Source organism: Hylobates moloch, unplaced genomic scaffold, assembly GCF_009828535.3.
Source record: "Hylobates moloch isolate HMO894 unplaced genomic scaffold, HMol_V3 SCAFFOLD_11, whole genome shotgun sequence".
NCBI classification, from domain to species: Eukaryota; Metazoa; Chordata; class Mammalia; order Primates; family Hylobatidae; genus Hylobates; species Hylobates moloch.
The window spans coordinates 28696763-28717156 of NW_026652286.1; the positions used below are offsets into that span (position 1 = coordinate 28696763).

At 40.6% G+C, this 20394-nt stretch overlaps 1 protein-coding gene across 1 annotated transcript; it reads left to right on the plus strand.

Annotated features, from left to right (window-relative positions):
* Positions 1-13528: 13528 nt before the first annotated feature.
* LOC116477289 (mas-related G-protein coupled receptor member X3-like) lies at positions 13529-18882 on the plus strand. Its single transcript, XM_032168009.2, is given in 3 exon segments — positions 13529-13603; positions 17887-18316; positions 18319-18882. Coding segments are annotated over 2 exon segments (969 nt in total). The 5' UTR covers positions 13529-13603; positions 17887-17911.
* Positions 18883-20394: the final 1512 nt, after the last annotated feature.

Below are 20394 nucleotides of genomic sequence, written 5' to 3' on the forward strand. Positions count from 1 at the left end.
CAATCAGACAAGAAAAAGAAAAGGGCATCCAAATCAGTAAAGTGGAAGTCAAACTGTCACTGTTTACAGAAGAAAACTTCAGTCCCTGAAAACTCTAAGGACTCCTCCAGAAAGCTCATAAAACTGATAAAAGAATTCAGCAAAGTTCCTCGATACAAGATTAATGTACACAAATTAGTAGCTCTGCTATACACTGACAGCGACCAAGTGGAGAATCAAATCAAGATCTCAACTCCTATTACAATAGCTGCAAAAAAAAAAAAAAAAAAAAAAAAGCAAGCTTAGGAATATACCTAACCAAGGAGTTAAAAGACCTCTGCAAGGAAAACTACAAAACATTGCTGAAAGTAATCATAGATGACATGAACAAATGGAAATACATCGCATGCTCAGGGATGTGTAGAATCAATATTGTGAAAATGACTATACTGCCAAAGGCAATCCACAAATTCAATGCAATTCCCATCAAAATACCACCATCATTCCTCACAGAATTAGAAAAAACAATTATAAAATTCACATGGAACCAAAAAAGAGCCCACATGGCCAAAGCAAGACTGAGCAAAAAGAACAAATCTGGAGGTATCACAATATCTGATTTCAAACTGTATGGCCATAGTCACCAAAACATTGTGGTACTGGTATAAAAATAGGCATATAGACCAACGGAACAGAATAGAGAACCCAGAAATAAACCCAAATACTTACAGCCAACTGATATTTGACGAAGCAAAAACATAAAGTGAGGAAAAGACACCCTTTCCAACAAATGGTGCTGGGATAATTGGCTAGCCACATGTAGGAGAAAAACTAGATCCCCGTCTCTCACCTTATACAAAAATCAACTCAAGATGGATTAAGGACTCAAACTTAAGACCTGAAACTATGAAAATTCTAAAAGATAACATTGGAAAAACCCTTCCAGACACTGGCTTAGGCAAGGACTTCATGATCAAGAACCCAAAAGAAAATGCAATAAAAACAAAGATAAATTGCTGGGGCCTAATTAAACTGAAGAGCTTCTGCACAGCAAAAGAACAGTAAGCAGAGTAAACAGACAATCCTCAGTCAATCTTCACAGTCTATACATCTGACAAAGGACTAATATCCAGAATCTACAAAGAACTTAAGCAAATTTACAAGAAAAAAACAACCTCATCAAAAAGTGGGCAAAGGATATGAACAGACACTTCTCAAAAGAAGACATTTATGCAGCCAACAGACACATGAAAAAATGCTCATCATCACTGGTCATCAGATAAATGCACATCAAAACCACAGTGAGATACCATCTCACACCAGTTAGAATGGCAATCATTAAAAAGTCAGGAAACAACAGATGCTGGAGAGGATGTGGAGAAATAGGAACACTTTTACAATGCTGGTGGGAGTGCAAATTAGTTCAACCATTGTGGAAGACAGTGTGGCAATCCCTCAAGGATCTAGAACTAGAAATACCATTTGACCCAGCCATCCCATTACTGGGTATATACCCAAAGGATTATAAATCATGCTACTATAAAGACACATGGACACGTATGTTTCTTGTGGCACTATTCACAATAGCAAAGACTTGGAACCAAGCTGAATGTCCATCAATGATAGACTGGATTAAGAAAATGTGGCACATACACACCATGGAATACTATGCAGCCATAAAAAAGGATGAGTTTATGTCCTTTGCAGGGACATGGATGAAGCTGGAAACCATCATTCTCAGCAAACTATCACAAGGACAGAAAACCAAACACTGCATGTTCTCACTCATAGGTGGGAACTGAACAATGAGATCACTTAGACACAGGGTGGGGAACATCACACACAGGGGCCTGTGGGGGGTGGGGGCACTGGGGGAGGGATAGCATTAGGAGAAATATCTAATGTAAATGATGAGTTGATGGGTGAAACAAACCAACATGACATATGTATACCTATTTACCAAACCTTCACGTTGTGCAAATGTACCCTAGAACTTAAAAAAAAAAACTAAAAGAAAAAGTGAATAAGACCTACCATTGATAGCACAATAGTGCTACTGTAGTCAATAATAACTGAATTGTATATTTTTAAGTAACTTAAAGAATATAATGGGATTGTTTGTAACTCAAAGGATAAATTATTGAGGGATGGATACACCATTCTCCATGATATGCTTATTTCACATGGCATGCCTCTATCAAAACATTTCATGTACCCCATAAATATATACATCTACCATGTATCCACAAAAATTTACAAAAATAAAAAATTATAAAAATAAGAGATATGACCGTACTATGTTTCCATATGCATGTGTTAGTTTTACAACTTTTCCATTGATTAGCTTTTCTATATATGAATGACTACTACAGTATTGTGCTTATTCAGGCTTTACACTATGTTTTAATCATCCATCCCCATTACCCTTCTTTTTCAGAAGATGTGGTTGGGTTCATTTTCTCTTATTTCTTCCTACTGCTTGTTTTGTATATAGAAACACTATTGGTTGTTATACAATAACATGGCATGCAGCCACCTACCTGAACTGTCTTGTCTGTGGTGTTTCAGTTCACATCAGGGGTGTCCAGGAAATCCATCACACCATTTGCCATTCTCTCGCACACCTGCTCTGCTTCATCTTCAGGCCACTCTTTCTCTGCAACGACTTTGACAACATTGGCAATGACTCCTCATTGCTCAGCCAAAGGTTAATCTTGCAACCATGTAGCCGCTACTGACACTACTTACTCATCAATGAATCCATGGCTTGGAATTCTGGAACATCATATCTCCTTGTTTTCTTCTTCCCCCAGCCCGTTTCTCCTTTTCATGTTTTGCCAATGTTAGATATCAGTTCTAAATTTCTTTTCAAAGAATCAGTGTCAGTATGTTCAATTCTTTGCTTTTGACTTTTAAACTTAACTTTATTGTAAAGCAACCTTTTTCGATTACCTGCTCTACCCTGACTCATTCTGATTACCTACTCCACCCTGACTCATTCCAATTACCTGCTCTGTCATAACCATTTTTCCCGCCAAACCACTCACCCCATCACTCTTTAAATTAGCCAGTCAGAATTAGTTTAGCCTGTGCGGTCTAATCCTAGCCAATAGGGGAACAACACAGCAGCAGGGGCCACATGCATCAGGGATAAGAACCTGTTTCCCTCCCTTGTCCAAGTGTGTGCTCACCATTGCTCCATCTGTAAGGGTGCACCCTACTATAGAAGTGACTTGCCTGACTGAGAATTAAAAAGAAAATTTTATATTCGAGTGCTATTTCTTTTGTGGCACTGAAACTTTATTTATAACAGAGGGATGCCAGTAAAATTGGGGAAGGACCACAGGGAGAAGGAAACTTCCAGCTGAACTTCGTGATAATTTCCACGGAGCGTGAATTTTCCAGGACATAATTTGGGGGTGGGAGGCAAACACGAAGTGCCAATAAAAGCACAGAAGCTGGGACAGGGAGGGGGCAGTGCCTGAAAGCCCTGCTTGCTTTCTCAGCAGGCGGGCTTTCCTCTGGCAAGTTCTCAGCCCCTGGATATAAAGTTGGTGCTGTTGGGGGAGCACAGCAGGAGTGAGACTGGGCTTTCTGGCTGCATGGGAGCTGGGTGAGGCCTGTCACTGCCAGCTTTCCCCCCACTTCCCTGAAGTCCTGTATGATGCAGCAGAAGCAGCCCTAATAGCCCTGGGAATGTAACTCCATCAAGCTGAGAAACACACCCCCATCTCCCACAGCAAGCCCATCCCAAGGATAGTCTGAGCTCAGACATACCTAACCCTACCCCCAACTGATGGTCTTTCTCTGCCTGCCCTGGAAGCCAAAGACAAAAGATATAATCTCTTGGGAGCTCTACAGCCCACCCAACCCCCACCCCCCAGCACCTGAGAAACCTGAATACTTATCCAGGTGACTACAGGGAAAACTTGTATCCTCCCTAAACTACTGCAGCTGATGCTGTTGAAAGCCTCATCTCCTGGCTGGAGGCCAACCACACAACCATTACAGCAACTCACAAAACAACCCTGCCTGAAGAAAGGAGAAAATATCAGATAACTCCACAGTCTGCAACATCCTGGCTAACCAGAGGTCCTGAATCTGTCCATGTGACAACTTTACTGCCAGCACAACCAGCATTTGAAAAAACCAATACACTAAACAAAACTACCATCAAGGTCCCACATAGAGTCCACCTCACTCCCCTACTACCTCCACCAGAGCAGGTCCTGGTATTCATGACTGACAGACCTGAACACAGATCACATCCCAGGACCCTTTGCAGACACTCCCCAGTACCAGCCCAGAGCCTAAGAGCTCCCCTAGGTGGCTAGACTCAAAAGAGAAATAACAGTCACTGAAGTCTGGCTCTCAGCAAGTCCCATCCCTAGGAGAAAAGGGAGAGCCACTTCAAGGGATCACCCCATGGGACAGAAGAATCTGAACAGCAGCCCTTGAGCCCCAGATCTTCCCTCTGACATAGTCTACCCAAATGAGAAGGAACCAGAAAAACAATTGATATGACAAAACAAGTTTCATTCACACCCTCCAAAAATCACACTAGCTCACCAGCAATGGATCCAAACCAAGAAAAGATCTCTGAATTGCCACACACAAAAAAAAATAAATAAAAAGAATTCAGAAGGTCGATTATTAAGCTACTCAAGGAGGCACCAGAGACAGGTGAATACCAACTCAAAGAAATATTTTAAATGTTACAGGATATGGACAGAAAAAATTCCCCAGAGAAATAGCATAAATTTAGAAAATTACATCTTCTGAAAATGAAGGACACAGAAAAATGCAAAATACACTGGAAAATCTGAATAGAATCAAACAAGCAGAAGAAAGAACTTCAGAGTTGGAAAACAAGGTTTCAAATTAACCCAACATGACAAAGGCAACTAAAAAATAACTTAAAAAAAAAAATGAACAAATCCTCCAAGAAACTGGGGATGTTAAATGACCAAATCTAAGAATAATTGGAGTTCCCAATATGTTAAACCAAACATAAGACTAATTGGTGTTCCTGAGGAAGAAGAAAAATCTAAAAGTTGGGAAAAGATATTTGAGGGAATGATCAAGGAAAATTTCCCTGGCCTTGCTAGAGATCTAGACACCCAAATACAAGAAGCTCGAAAAACATCCCATAAAATTCATCACAGAAAGACCACCACCTAGGCACACAGTCATCACATTACAGAAAGTCAAGATGAAGGAAAGAACCTTAAGAGTGGTGAGGCAAAAGCATGAGGTAATCTGTAAAGGAAAACATATGAAATTAACAGCAGATTTCTCAGCAGAAACCCTACAAGCTAGAAGGGATTGGGGCCCCATCTTTAGCCCCCTTAAACAAAACAATTACCAGGCAAGAATATTGTATCCAATGAAACTAAGCTTCATAAATGAAGGAAAGTTACAGTTTTTTTTAGACAAACAAATGCTGAGAGATTTCGCCACTACCAAGCCAGCACTACAGGAACTCCTGAAAGGAGCTCTAAATCTTGAAATAAAACCTTAAAATAGACCAAAATAGAACCTTGTCAGAGATTAAATCTCACAGGACCTATAAAACAGTAACACGATGAAAAAATAAGGTATTCAGACAACAACTAGCATTATGAATAGAATAACACCTCACATCTCAATACTAACACTGTAAAGGGGTGGAAAAAGTCCGCTCAAATCGACACTAAACGTGAGCAGGAGGAGCTGTTCTTATATCTTATATTCTTATTCTTATATCAGAAAAAAGACTTTAAAGCAACAACAGTTAAAAACAAAGACAGATATTATGTTGTGGCTGACTGCCACAACCACTACTTGAGACGGTCACTACGACAGTTACTACTGTCACTACTTGAGACCGTCATTACGGCAGTTACTACTGTTACTGCTTGAGAGCATCCTCATGACTAAACGAAGGGACAAATGTAGAAATGACAACAACAACAACAACAAACTTTTAGGGAAAGACAACACGGAGAGAAGAGAGAAGAGAGAAGATCTCCCTGCTCCTAATGAGCAAAGGCCACCGCCCGAGCTTCTCAGAGCTTCATATTTATTGGGTAACAAGAGCAAGGAGGAGGTAATGATTGTTCAGCTGCTTAATTGATCACAGGTTCATATTATTACTGACAGGCTTCAATTGTGCCTAATCATAAGAAATACTTGTGCAGCCTCCAACATCTCCTTTTTGTTTTTAAATTAATTGATCAAGGCAATTGCAGGCTGTGCAGCCCTTAATTGCCAGCTGGTGATCCAGCTTAATTTTTCTTAACCCTTATTCAAAATGGAGTCACTCTGGTTTGAATGCTTCTTACATATTTCCCCCTTCCCTTTTGCAAGAGGACCCTTAATCCTAAGAGTTGCAGAAGGATGAAGGTCCATCTTCTACAACTTCTTGCTGAATAGGGGAGATGATATTCCTACTTAACTATTAGGGCCTCTTGTATTCAGGGTACAGAGGAGCCCAGTCAGAAAGCATTGGTCCGTTAAGCATAGATTGCACCTCTGAGTTCCAGCAAAAGGCGAATCCCTGGTGCTCCAGCAATTTCTCAGCTTCCTGTGTGGTTTTCCTGATCTGTCCCCATATTATGGTGGTTGATGTCAACGTGACTCCGGTCAGTCCTAGTTCCGTCTTCGCGTCCAAATTCAACTGGCTTATGGCTCGTACTGGGGGAACCAGGGAATTCATGGGTCCCTCCAGTCTCCCATTCCATGGTCACACACATCTTGAGGGCACCCGCATGGCTTGTTCATCTCCTGCAAAAACACAAGCCTACCCTCATCCCCACGTTAGTAAATCTACTGAAACAGAAGCAAAGCCTTTTGTGGCTGTAGCCGGGAGGCATGCCGCTGCTGAAGCATTTGTTCTACTGGCAGTAACTCAGCTTCTGCCTCTTTGGTTAACTACTGTGGGGTAAAACTTTCCATTCATAATGAGAGACAGGCTCTTTCTGATTAAAGAAGACACAGAAAAAGCAAACTGAGGCTTATCCTTCTTGTAAACAATCCTCAAGATCTATTACCATGAGAGACCAGTCTCTTGCTCCTGTATCCATAAGCCCACAAAACTTAACTGCACAAGTGGGTCTATGAGAAGCTATGGATTGTGTAGATATATCTCTCTCCTAGTTGCACTTCCGAATCCCTGACCTCCTTGCTTCTTCTTATGTGGAGAAGGGTACAACTTAAAGGGAATAAGCAACAGTTGAGCAACATATTCTCCCGGTTCAAAAACCTAAAGATCTTGTGACACTACCATTACCTGAATTTCTCCTTCACAATCAAAATCAACAACTCCTGGGCCTGTAAGTTAAGACAACTTTTACCAAAATCAATCCCACGTATTTTGTTGGCAAAGATCCCCAAGTATCAATGTGAATCTTAGTGAGTTTGTTTCTTTCAGTTAATATAATTTGTTCTCTAGGGGACCTAATCCTGCATTTCCAGATGTTCCTGGGGAAAGGGAATCAATGTGCCTCCAGAAACCCACCCCGAGACAGAGTTAGGGCCTGGACGGGGAAATGCCTTCATAGTTTGAGGTGCCCAGGTCCAGGCCACCTTCTCACTTCCCAACAGGGGGGTGCCGTTTTGGTGAAATTTTGAGTGACACTGATTAGCCCAATGATTTATTTTATTGCAATGAGGGCAAGGTCCTGGCATTTTTTTCTGTTGAGAGGGGAACTGTGTTACAAGATCCCTCTTGCCCAGTGGTCTGGTAGTGTTCTTTTTTGAAACATCCAATTTTTCTACACTTATAACACTTTCCCACTTTAGGGCTTGACCCTTGGCTTCCTTTATATCTGTCAGCTACCAAATTAGCCACTGCCTGAGTCAATACTGCAGAGCAATGAAGCTCAATTCTCACATCTTGACAGGCTCCGAAAAAACCTCCCAAGTCCTCTGCACATCTCACAGGTGCCAGTGCACGTTACAATCCATGAAAGCCAAAGCTAAAGTCAGCCTTTCGGTAGCCACAAAAGAAGACGGTGCAAGCCAATTTTCATCCTCCCTCTCCTGATCATCCTACAGCACTTTTGATAGGTGCTGTAGGTGTAGCAAAAAATTCTCTCAAACCCTGAAATAACAAAAAGATGGTACATACCAAACGCCAAACAAAAAAGAGAAAATAAACAGAAACAATCAAATTCTTCCTCATGTTACCCTGATTCAAAAACTTCCCGTTCTTTGTACCTCTAGGGCACTGACCAGTACCTTTTTAGAGTGCTGACCTTACGTTGCTCCTGGCAGACTTGTAACAGGGTTTCTCATTTGTCTAGTTGGTTTTAAATTTTTCTGGGCTTTAGTTTTTTCTGCTCCAGCAGATCTTCCTCATTCAAGTCCCTATAGGACCCTATCTATCCCTATCTGTCCGTGCCTGTCCCTGCAAATCTCTGCTAGTCTTTGCTCGTCTCTACTTGTGTACCTCTTTAGGACATTGACCTTATATTGCTAGTCTTTGCTAGTCTTTATCTATCCCTATCTGTCCCTATGGTACCTGTTAGTTCCTGCAAGTCCCTGTCTTTCCCTACCTATCTCTACTTACTTATCTCTACTTACTTATCTCTATTTGTTTCTATTTATCTCTTTCTGTTTATCTCTATTTATCCCTGCAGGCCTCTTCAGGTCCCTTCAGGTCTCTTCAGATCTGTTTGTCCCTGATAGTCCCTGTTAGTGTGCCACTTGTGGCTGACTGCCACAACTACTACTTGAGACTCTCAGTACAGCAGTTACTACTGTTATGGCTTGAGACCATCATTCAGCAATTACTATTACTGCTTGAGACCGTCATTATGACTGAACGAAGGGATAAATGTAGAAATGATAACCAAAAAAAAAAAAAAGAAACTGTTTTAATGAAAGGCAACATGAGAAGAAGAGAGGATAGAAAAAGAAAAGAGCTCCCTGCTTCTAGTGAGCAAAGGCCACTGCCCGAGCTTCTCAGCCCTTCATATTTATTGGGTAACAAGACCAAGGAGGAGGCAACAATTGGTCAGCTGCTTAATTGATCACAGGTTCATATTGTTACTGACAGGCTTCAATTTTGCCTAGTCATAAGAAACATTTATGCAGCCTCCAACATTATATAATGATAAAAGGTCTAGTCCAACAGGAAAATATTAGAATCCTAAATATATATGCACCTAACACTGCAGCTCCCAAGTTTACAAAAGCAGTTACCACTAGACTTAAGAAATGAGATAGATGGTAACACAATAGTAGTGTGGGACCTCAATACTCCACTGACAGCACTAGACAGGTCATCAAGACAAAAAGCCAGAAAAGAAACAATGGATTTAAACTATACCCTGAGACAAATTAACAGATATTTACAGAAAATTCTACCCAACAACTGCAGAATGTACATTTTATTCATCAGCACATGGAATATTCTCCAAGATAGACCATATGATAGGCCGCAAAACAAGTCTCAAATTTAAGAAAATCAAAATTATAGCAAGTACTCTCTCAGACTGTGGTGGAATAAAATTGGAAATCAACTCCAAAAGGAACATCCAAAACCATGCAAATAAATGGAAATTAAACTGCTCCTGAATGATCATTGGATCAATAATTAAATCAAGATGGAAATTTAAAAATTCTATGAACTGAACCATAATAGTGACAAAAGCTATTAAAAGCTCTGGGATACAGCACAAGTGGTGCTAAAGGGAAAGTTTATAGCATTAAATGCACATATCAAAATGTCTGAAAAAGCACAAACAGACAATCTAAGGTCACACCTCAAGGAGCCAGAGAAGCAAGACCAAACTAAACCCAAACCCAGCAGAAGAAAAGAAATAACAAAGATCAGAGCAGAATTAAATGATGCTGAAACAAACAAACAAACAAAAGATAAGTGAAACAGAAAGCTGGTTCTTTGAAAACATAAACGAAATTGACAGACCATTGATGAGCGTAGCCAATAAAAGAACAGAGAGTGTCCAACTAAGCTCAATTAGAAATGAAACAGGAGATATAACAACCAATACCACAGAAATACAAAAGATCATTCAAGGCTATTGTGAACACCTTTACATACAAAAACCAGAAAGCCTAGAGGATATTCATAAATTCCTGGAAATATACAAACCTCCTAGATTAAACCAAGAAGAAATAGAAACTCTGAACAGACCAACAAAAAAGCAGTGAGATTGAAATAAAAATTTTAAAAATTGCCAACATAAAAAGTACAGGACCAGATGGATCCACAGCTGAATTCTATCAGAATTCCAATTTTCTTCTTTGTACCAAAGAAGAATTGGTACAAATCTTACTGAAACTATTCCAAAATATAGGGAAACAGGAAATCCTGCCAAAAGCATTCTATGAAGCCTGTGTCACCCTAATACAAAAAACAGGAAATGATGTAACAAATAAAGAAAACTACAGACCAGTATCCCTGATGAATGTGGATGCAAAAATCCCCAACAAAATACTAGCTAACCCAATCCAAGAGCATATCAAAAAGATAATCCACCATTATCAAGTGGGTTTCATACCAGGGATGCAGGGATGGGTTAACATACACAAGTCAATAAATGTGATACATCAGATAAACAGAATTGAAAACAAAAATTACCTGATCATCTCAATAGACACTGAAAAAGCATTTGACAAAATCTAGCATCCGTGTATGATTAAAACCTTCAGCAAAATCGGCATAGAAGGTACATATCTTAACATAATAAAAGCCACCTATGACAAACCTATAGCCAACATTATACTAAATGGGGAAAAGTTGAAAACATTCTCCCAGAGTTGAAAACATGCTCCCAAGACAAAGATGCCTACTTTCACCACTTCTATTCAACATAGTAGTGGAAGTTTTAACCAGAGCAATCAGACAAGAGAAAGAAATCAAGGGCATCCAAATCAGTAAAGAGGAAGTCAAACTGTCCCTGTTCACCAATGATATGAATGTATACCTAGAAAACCCTAAAGACTCATCCAGAAAGCTCCTAGAATTGATACATAAATTCAGTAAAGTTTCAGGATACAAATTAAGTACACAAATCAGTAGCATTGCTATATACCAATAGTGATCATGCTGAGAATCAAATCAAGAACTCAAACCCTTTTACAATAGTTGTAAAAAACAAAAAACCAAAACAAACAAAACAACAACAACAAAAACAACTTAGGAATATACCTACCCAGGGAGGTGAAAGACCTCTACAAGAAAACTATGAAACTGCTGAAATCGTAGATGACACAAACAAATGGAAATCCACCCCATGCTCATGGATGGGTAAAATCAATATTGTGAAAATGACCATACTGCCAAAAACAATCTACAAATTCAATGCAATTCCTACAAAAATATCATAATCATTCTTCACAAAACTAGAAAAAACAATTCTAAAATTCATACCAAAAAAAAAAAAACCTGCATAGCCAAAGCAACACTAAGCAAAAAGAACAAATCTGGAGGCATCACTTTACGGGTCTTCAAACTATACTACAAAGCTAAAGTCACCAAAACAGCATGGCACTGGCATAAAATTAGGCACATAGACTAATGGAAAAGAATAGAGAATCCAGAAATGAAGCCAAATACTTACAGCCGACTGATTTTTGACAAAGCAAACAAAAACATAAAGTGGGGAAAGGACACCCTATTTAACAAATAGTGCTGAGATCATTGGCAAGCCACATGTAGAAGAATGAAACTGGATCCTCATCTCTCACCTCATACAAAAATCAACTCAAGATGGATCAAAGACTTCAATATAAGACCTAAAACCATAAACATTCTAGAAGATGACACCAGAAAAACCCTTCTAGACATCCGCTTAGGTAAAACTTCACGACCAAGAACCCAAAGATAAATGCAAGAAAAACATAAATATGTGGGACTTAATTAAACTAAAAAGCTTCTGCACAGCAAAGGAAATCATCAGCAGAGCAAACAGACAACCCACCGAGTGGGAGAAAATCTTCACAAACTATGCATCTGACAAAGGACAAATATCCAGAATCTACAAGGAACTCAAACAAATTAGCAAGAAGAAAACAAACAGTCCCATCAAAAAGTGGGCTAAGGGCATGAATAGACAGTTCTGAAAAGAAGATATACAAATGGCCAACAAACATAGGAAAAAATGCTTAACACCAGTAATGATCAGGGAAACGCAAATCAAAACCATAATGCAATACCACCTTACACCTGCGAGAATGGCCATAATTTAAAAATCTAAAAATAATAGATGTCAGCAGGGATGTGGTAAAAAAAATACACTTTTACACTGCTGGTGGGAATGTGAACTAGCACAACCACTATGGAAAACAGTGTGGAAATTCCTTAAAGAACTAGAAGTAGATCTACAACTTGATCCAGCAATCCCACTCCTGGGTATCTACCCAGAGGAAAAGAAGTCATTTTACGAAAAAGACACTTGCACTTGCATGTTTATAGCAGCACAATTGCAATTACAAAAATATGGAACCAGCTCAAATGCCCATCAATCACCAAGTGGATAAAGAAAATTATATATATATATATATATATAGTGTGTGTGTACGTATATGTGTGGGTATATATATATGTATATGTGTGTGTATGTATATACACACACACACACATACCATGGAACACTACTCAGTCATAAAAAGGAACGAAATAATGGCATTCTCAGCAGCCTAGATGGAATTGGAGACCATTATTCTAAGTGAAGTAACTCAGCAATGGAAAACCAAACATCATATGTTCTCACTTATAAGTGGGAGCTAAGCTGTGAGGACACAAAGGCATAGAATAATATAATGAACTTTGAGGACTTGGGAGGAAGGATGAAAGAGGGATGAGAGACAAAAGACTACACACTGGGTACAGTATACACTGCTTGGGTGATGGGTGCACCAAAATCTCAGAAATCACCACTAAAGAACTTATGCATGTAACCAAACACCGCCTGTTCCCCAAAAACCCATTGAAATACAAATAATAATAAATGATTTGATTTCACAGAACTTAAAAAAAGTTCACTGTTCAGAGTTGATAAAAGAAGTAAGAATGAACAGTGTGGCAAGTGGTAGCCTCTAGACAATGGGATTCTAGACTTTCACTTTGCATACAATTTAGCATTTGGAAAGAAAGTATACACATGAATAGATTACCACTATAATAAAGAAAACACCAAAAAAATGGTGTCAGGACATTGTCAGCCTTGAATGATCCTATGATCCACTTTTTTCATTATTTATAAAGCCTCATAATGAAAGTTCACATTACTTGATGTGATACCTAGGCCCATAATTGATTTTTAAAATCAGGACAGCAATTATTTACAGGAAGGTGAACAAGATGGGATGTGATGAGAGAGGCTTATATGTACTGGATATGGGACAGAGGCCAAGAATCATCTCAGTTGGGATTTGTGTCTTGAATACCTCTGGCCTCTGATTTGTCCACAGTCCTCATACAGGAAATAACAAGTCTGTCCAGCATCTTCATAAGCCTGGGTTGCTAACCAGTGTTCACTCTAGCTCCCATAGGCATCCCCTGAATTAAGCAACACAAAAGGGTCCTCTGAAGTTACTGAATCCCAGAAAGGCCCACCACCTTTACCACAAGGGAGATCTTCACCTCTGGACAAAAGAAAAAGGGAAGATAAGGGTAAGTACCAAGAACTGTCTTCTTTTATAGTCAGTTACAGTTTTAGCTACAAGATCACGTCCCTGTGTTTCCACCTCAGTGCTACATGCAGGGTATCATGAGCTTGTTTCATGAAAAGACAGAAGACATGGAGCTTCCTTCTGGAAACCAATTGCTACCAACCCAGTCTGTGTGAGTTCCAAATAGGGTCTCTGCTTCTGACTTATCTCCCCATATCACTTCCTTTATTCCAATCATTCAATCTGCCCTCATGGAAAGAATGCTACCTCTAACATTCATTTAATGAGCGAGGGGACATGCAGGCATTGCTTCCTAGAGCTGAACTGCTGTAGAAGCCAGTTTTGTTGTTTTACTTACTTTTCAAAATTTTTCTTCCTAAGTCCTCCCCTAGGCTGAAAGGGACAGGGAAGGAGCAGTTATTATTGTCACCATAGCCATAGCTGTATCCATAGGGGTGGGAGAACATGAGCAGGCAGGTGGAGAAGCCCTGCATGGCCAACACACAGCCACACAGGCTGATATGCTTTGGATCTGTGTCCCTACCCAAATCTCATGTTGATTGTAATTCCCCATTTTGGAAGGAGGGCCTGATGGCAGATGATTATTAGATCACGGGGATGGTTTCGCATGAATGTTTTAACACCATCCCCCTTTGGTATTGTTGTTGTGATACTGATGAGTTCTCATGAAATCTAGTTGTTTAAAAGTGTGTAGCACCTCTTCCCTCTCTCTCTTGCTCCTGCTCTCACCATGTGAGAGGCCTGTCTCCCCCTTGGCCTTTCACCATGAATGGAAGCCTCCTGAGGCCTCCTTAGAAGCAGAAGCTGCTATGCTTCCTGTATAGCCTGCAGAGCCATGAGCCAATTAAACCTGTTTTCTTCATAAATTTCCCAGACTCAGGTATTTCTTTATAGCAATTCAAGAATGAACTAATACACCGGCAGAGAGCCAGGAGGTGGAAATCCCAAGTGGCTCTCCTGCTGTCTTCCAGTCTCCCCCTGGTGTCTCCCAGTGTCTCAATTCCACCAGAAACAAGAATTTAAAAGAATCCCACTGATGTGGTACATAGAAGCCACTCTCTTGGGATGTTAAGCAGGATAGAGAAGAATGGAAAGCAAATCTTCCTGGCAACTAAGACTATCCCTCACACCTTCTTATATCCTCCTACTTCCTGTGGTTTTTTCTGTCTAAAGGTAATTGATTCCTGTCTCATTTCAACTCTATCAGACTAATGTTTGGCATGTCCTTCTCTACTGTCCCTTCTATGCAGACATGTTTGCATTCATAAAAAATGCATAGAAAATTAAATAATTTTTTAAAGAGAGGACATGTTTCTTTTGTTTAGAATATAAGTTTGGTTGCTCTCATAAAGACACAAAGTAGAAATATCTTAACAAGAAAGTACAGTTGTGCCTCTGGGTCACTACATTCTGAATCTGCAGATTCAACAAACCACAGGTGGAAACTATTTTAAAAATAAGAGTATGGCAGAGTTGTGTATATATTGAGCAGGTATAAACTTGTTTCTTCTTGTCATTACTTCTGAATTGATACTGTAAAAAAAAAGAATTTACATAGCAATTGCATTGTGTCAGTTATTCTAAGTAACTTAGAAATGATTTAATGTATCTAGGAGAAAGTGCATATGTTGTATACAAATATCACATCATTTTGTATAAAGAAATGAGCATCTGCAGATTTTGGTGTGTGCTGAGGTTCCGGAAGCAAGCCCCAATGAATACCCAGAGATGACCATCTTCTAGATCCCAGCTGGAAGCTCCAAGGCATCATACATCAGAATTCCAAAATTGCAACTCCCCAGTGCCTAGAGAGTTGCCCTCATTTTTGTGATCCTGCATGATTCCCAGTCACATCAGCATTCCAGTATGATGGAAAAGGATGAAAGGACGGAGAGGCCTTGCTCGTTCTACCCATGAGCCAGGGATCACTTTTGTGCATCTTACATTGAACAACACCTGCTCATATGATGGCACCATCATCAAGGAACACTGGGATGTGGGTCCTTGTGCTGTTTTTACACTCTCAGAATTGTTATGTGACCAAAGAGGAAAATGATTATTGGGGCAACCCAGCAGTCTCTTCAGCCCCGCACTGTCTCTGATTCTGCGCTCAAATCAAGATTTTTCAGGAACTCCTCAGAAATAAAATGATGGGGCAGAGAACAGTTCAGAAGTCTCATACAGGGCTTCAGGGACCAGGAACTGGTATTGGACCCGTTTTCCATGTTATGATCTCAGGAAAACCCTTTAATTCTATAGGCCTTGGCTTCATCTTATGTTATATGAGGATAATACCATAGATGGTCTTTAAGAAAGACATGCTAAATGTTGATGATACTACAGTGAAAAAGACAGGTGATACTACAGTGAAAAAGACAGCTTATGGAGCTTCAGGTTTCATGAGGAAGACAAATATATCATACCCTAAATATAGACGGACAAAGTGTTTAGTGCCCTGAATGTGGATAACAGATGTTCTCCTTTTCCTCCCATTTCCTTTTCGGGCCAATCAGGGATGTGGCAGCTTGTCTTTCTACTAAAGGTCAGGATGGATACATTAATTCTTGATGTTTCTCTGTACTCCCAGCAGAGGGTGAATCTTCTTTCCACATGGAAGCCTCCTGCCCATGTGCATTCTTGGGATTCCAGAGCAAAGGTGGCCTCAGATAGGCAAAAAGGAACTCCTTAATTTGTTCCTAAATGGCTTTCACTCTCCTCTATTTTGTTCCCTATTTGATTAGCTTCTCATTCTCTATCTGGAGTTTGTTTAGGTTAGTTTTTTTTTTTCACACCACAATTTTGACTGCCAACTTGGATTTCACTTGAGAATCACTCTGTTGCTTTACTCCCTCTAACATGTATAATCGACACAAAGTCGTGCTGGTTGGAAAGGGCTGGTCAAAGACTGGATCATGAGTCAGCCCTGCTGGGCTCAAATTCATACTATATAAGCCCCAGGACAAATAATTCACTCTTTCTGTGCTCCAATGCATTATTGGCCATATGGGAATAATACTCATTCTTACTTCCTAGGCTCTTCAGATAATTAAAAGAGACAATACCTAATAAACTCTCAATCAGCTGCTGTTATTCTCCCAGATTAGACCCAGTCCTCATTCTCCAGTTGAAGTCTGCGTGAATCTCTCTCTTTATACTCCAAACCCTATACCAGCCCTTTTTCCCTCATTGACTCTGGTAATACAAATATTTTCATCAACAGAGAAATAAACCACAGATCTACTGAAAGAGAGAAGGAAATAGGGTTACATTTTGTATATGGAGCAGAACACTTATTAGTCCCCCATAGATATTCCAACAATTCAATTACTTCCTTCAGTTGCACTCAGACCTCACCCGCACTTACTCTTTCCTCTGCTCTACTGCTGAACAGTTCAGCTCAGACCCACACCCTAACCAAACGTTGTGTACAAAAATGCTTCTAGGTGTTCAGCAAAGCTACACTGAGACCTCATTTCAAAGGCACATCAGTGGTCATTTTCTGGTGTTGGGCACACATCAATCATTCTTCTCAACACAGAGCTGTCGACAAATAGATTTCTGATTAATGAAATTCTCTTCATATAATTAAAACTGTGTGTTCTAATGCCTTACATTGTGCTTTCATTTTTATTTTCCATTTCACCAAAATCTACCATTACCATTAGGCTCCTCATGCATTCATTCATTCATTGAATGAATATTTATGAAGAGCACTGTGTGCTGCTCATGGAAATAGGCACTGGGAGTATAAAATGTAAAATGTGGTCCTGTCTGCAATGACTGACACACTAAGTTATTTCTCACCCACGAAGCCCAGCCATTTCCACACTTATCCTAGCGAAGATCCCATTTTCCTCTGCTTCATAATGCATGGTCTTCTTTCCTATCCATGGATGACCAGTCCTAGTCATGAGGGTGTCACAACCACCTCTTTGTGTATCTGAATTCCTCCACCTGAGAGAAATTTCAGGCCCAGGATAGAGTAATCATCGGGTCCACAGCCCTGGCCACTTGAATGGGGGTGTTTTGATCCTAATGTTATTCCCATGTCAGTACAGAACTTGTGTGGCAATAAAGAGAGGTCAGGCTTCAGAGTCAGCAGGAACTGGATTTGAGGACCCCCACCTTTTGATAGGCGACTTATTCTCTGTGAGCCTCTGTTTCTCTCCTCTTTAAAAGGAGAACAGTAAATCCCACATGGCAGGGTGGTGGTGAGAATCAGAGATCAAATAGCTGGTGATCACATCTGGTTTGTGTTCCCAGGGACACCAGACTACGATTTCTGAGCATGGATCCAAGCATCCCAGCCTTGGATACAGAACTGACACCAATTAACGGAACTGAGGAGACTCCTTGTTACAAGCAGACCCTGAGCCTCACGGTGCTGACCTGCATCATTTCTCTTGCCGGGCTGACAGGAAACGCGGTTGTGCTCTGGCTCCTGGGCTGCGGCATGAGGAGGAACGCCGTCTCCATCTACATCCTCAACCTGGCCGCGGCCGACTTCCTCTTCCTCAGCGGCCACGTTATACGTTCCGCCTCACTCCTCATCAATATCTGTCATCCCATCTCCAAAATCCTCATTCCTGTGATGACCTTTCTATACTTTACAGGCCTGAGCTTTCTGAGTGCCATGAGTACCGAGCGCTGCCTGTGCGTCCTGTGGCCCACCTGGTACCGCTGCCGCGGCCCCACACACACCTTTCAGGGGTCGTGTGCGTCTTGCTCTGGGCCCTGTCCCTACTGCGGAGCATCCTGGAGTGGAGGCTCTGTGACTTCCTGTTTTGTGATGCTGATTCTGTTTGGTGTCAAACATCAGATTTCATCACAGTCGCGTGGCTGATTTTTTTATGTGTGGTCCTCTGTGGGTCCAGCCTGGTCCTGCTCGTTAGGATTCTCTGTGGATCCTGGAAGACGCCGCTGACCGGGCTGTACGTGACGATCCTGCTCACAGTGCTGGTCTTCCTACTCCGCGGCCTTTCCTTCGGCGTTCACTGGGCCCTGTCTACTGGGATCCACCTGGATTTGGAAGTCATTTTCTGTCGTGTCCATCTAGTTTCCATTTTCCTGTCCCCTCTAAACAGTAGTGCCAACCCTGTCATTTACTTCTTCGTGGGCTCCTTTAGGCAGCGTCAAAATAGGCAGAACCTGAAGCTGGTTCTCCAGAGGGCTCTGCAGGACATGCCTGAGGTGAATGAAGGTGGAGGGCGGCTTCCTGAGGGAACCCTGGAGCTGTCGGGAAGCAGATTCGGGCCGTGAGGAAGAGCCTCTGCCCTGTCAGTCAGATGGGACTTTGAGAGCAACACTGCCCTGCCACCCTTGACAATTACATGCGTTTTCTTAGTGTTGTGCCTCAGAAATGTCTCAGTGGTAACTCAAGGTCGTCGAATAGACGGTTAACCTGACAGTTCCAGTTTTCACCCACAGAAAGCATTAGTCTGACAGTACAATGTTTAGATTCTCCTTGATATTACCAACACATTTTTCCTGTTATCTTACACTGAAAACTTTTTCTGCAATTTTCATTGTAATAAAAGGAGTTCCTCTCCACAACCCTAAACTCATCTTTATACATTTCCTACCTGATTGTATCAAAAAGAAAGTTTCCTTATTAATCTCTCAGACTATGTTCCCCTGAAACCATATTCCCTTCTATGACTGGAGGCATTACTAAAGTTGGGAGCTCAATTCTGAATAAGGCAGTTCCGTTATCTCCACATTCCATTGAATTCTCAGATATAAAGCAAACTAATGTCCTTAGAGACAGACTCTCTCTTCATAAAAACACTCTCACAAATTGGTTTTATGAAAAGTCCTCTCCTGTCATTTGTCCACAGCATGGTGACACACTGGCCTTGGTTTCTAGTAAAGACAACCATGGCCCCTTCCCCTTAAGAACTGGTAAGTTCTTATTTAGCTCTTCCTGGACTAATAGACCAGTGAGGAGCCTATGAATATGCCCCACCAGTTCCATTTTGCCCATTGGAAATGTCAGTATTGATTATAAAGTGGAAACTATCTTGAAAAATCATTATTCACTTACAGATTCTTTCAGTTGTAGGAGAATTCTTCTTACTTCCAGGTTTTGCACAAATTTTTCTGGCTGTAACTTTCAGTTAGTTTTATGGTCATTCACGTGAGAAGCAAAACTGAAAATATCTGACCTTTCCATGCTAATGTCAATTATAGTATCTGGATAATAACTTACAGTTGGTACAGAATTCTAATACATGCTGTGACATAGATAAACCTGAAAACATTGTGCTAAGGAAAATAAGCCAGATACCAAAGAACAATATTGCAAGTTCAAATTTTATGAGGTATCGAAACTAGGAAATTTGTGAACATAGAAAATAAGTTAGGAGGAGCCTGGTGCTGGATGATGGAGGGAATGTGTAGCCATTATTTAATGAGCACAGAATTTCTGTGTGGAATAATGCAAAGTTCTTAAAGGGGACAGTGGTAACGGTTACAACTTATTGGAATATATGTAATGAAACAGAATTTTACAACTAAAATAGTTAAAGTTGTAAAATGTATGTTATGTAAATTTTACAATTAAAAACATTTAACTATAAACACAGGATCAGTACAAAATTCAGAACTATTCTCCACCAATGATTATCCCTTCCACAGATAACTCAAGCAGACAGAAGAGACCACCAAGAGATGTGACATCACAGTAGGTTCTATGCTGCTCTTAGACAGTGAGGCTGCCCCTCAGATTGACCCTCACTAAGGGGAGCTGACACATGCAATTTGAGTATGCAG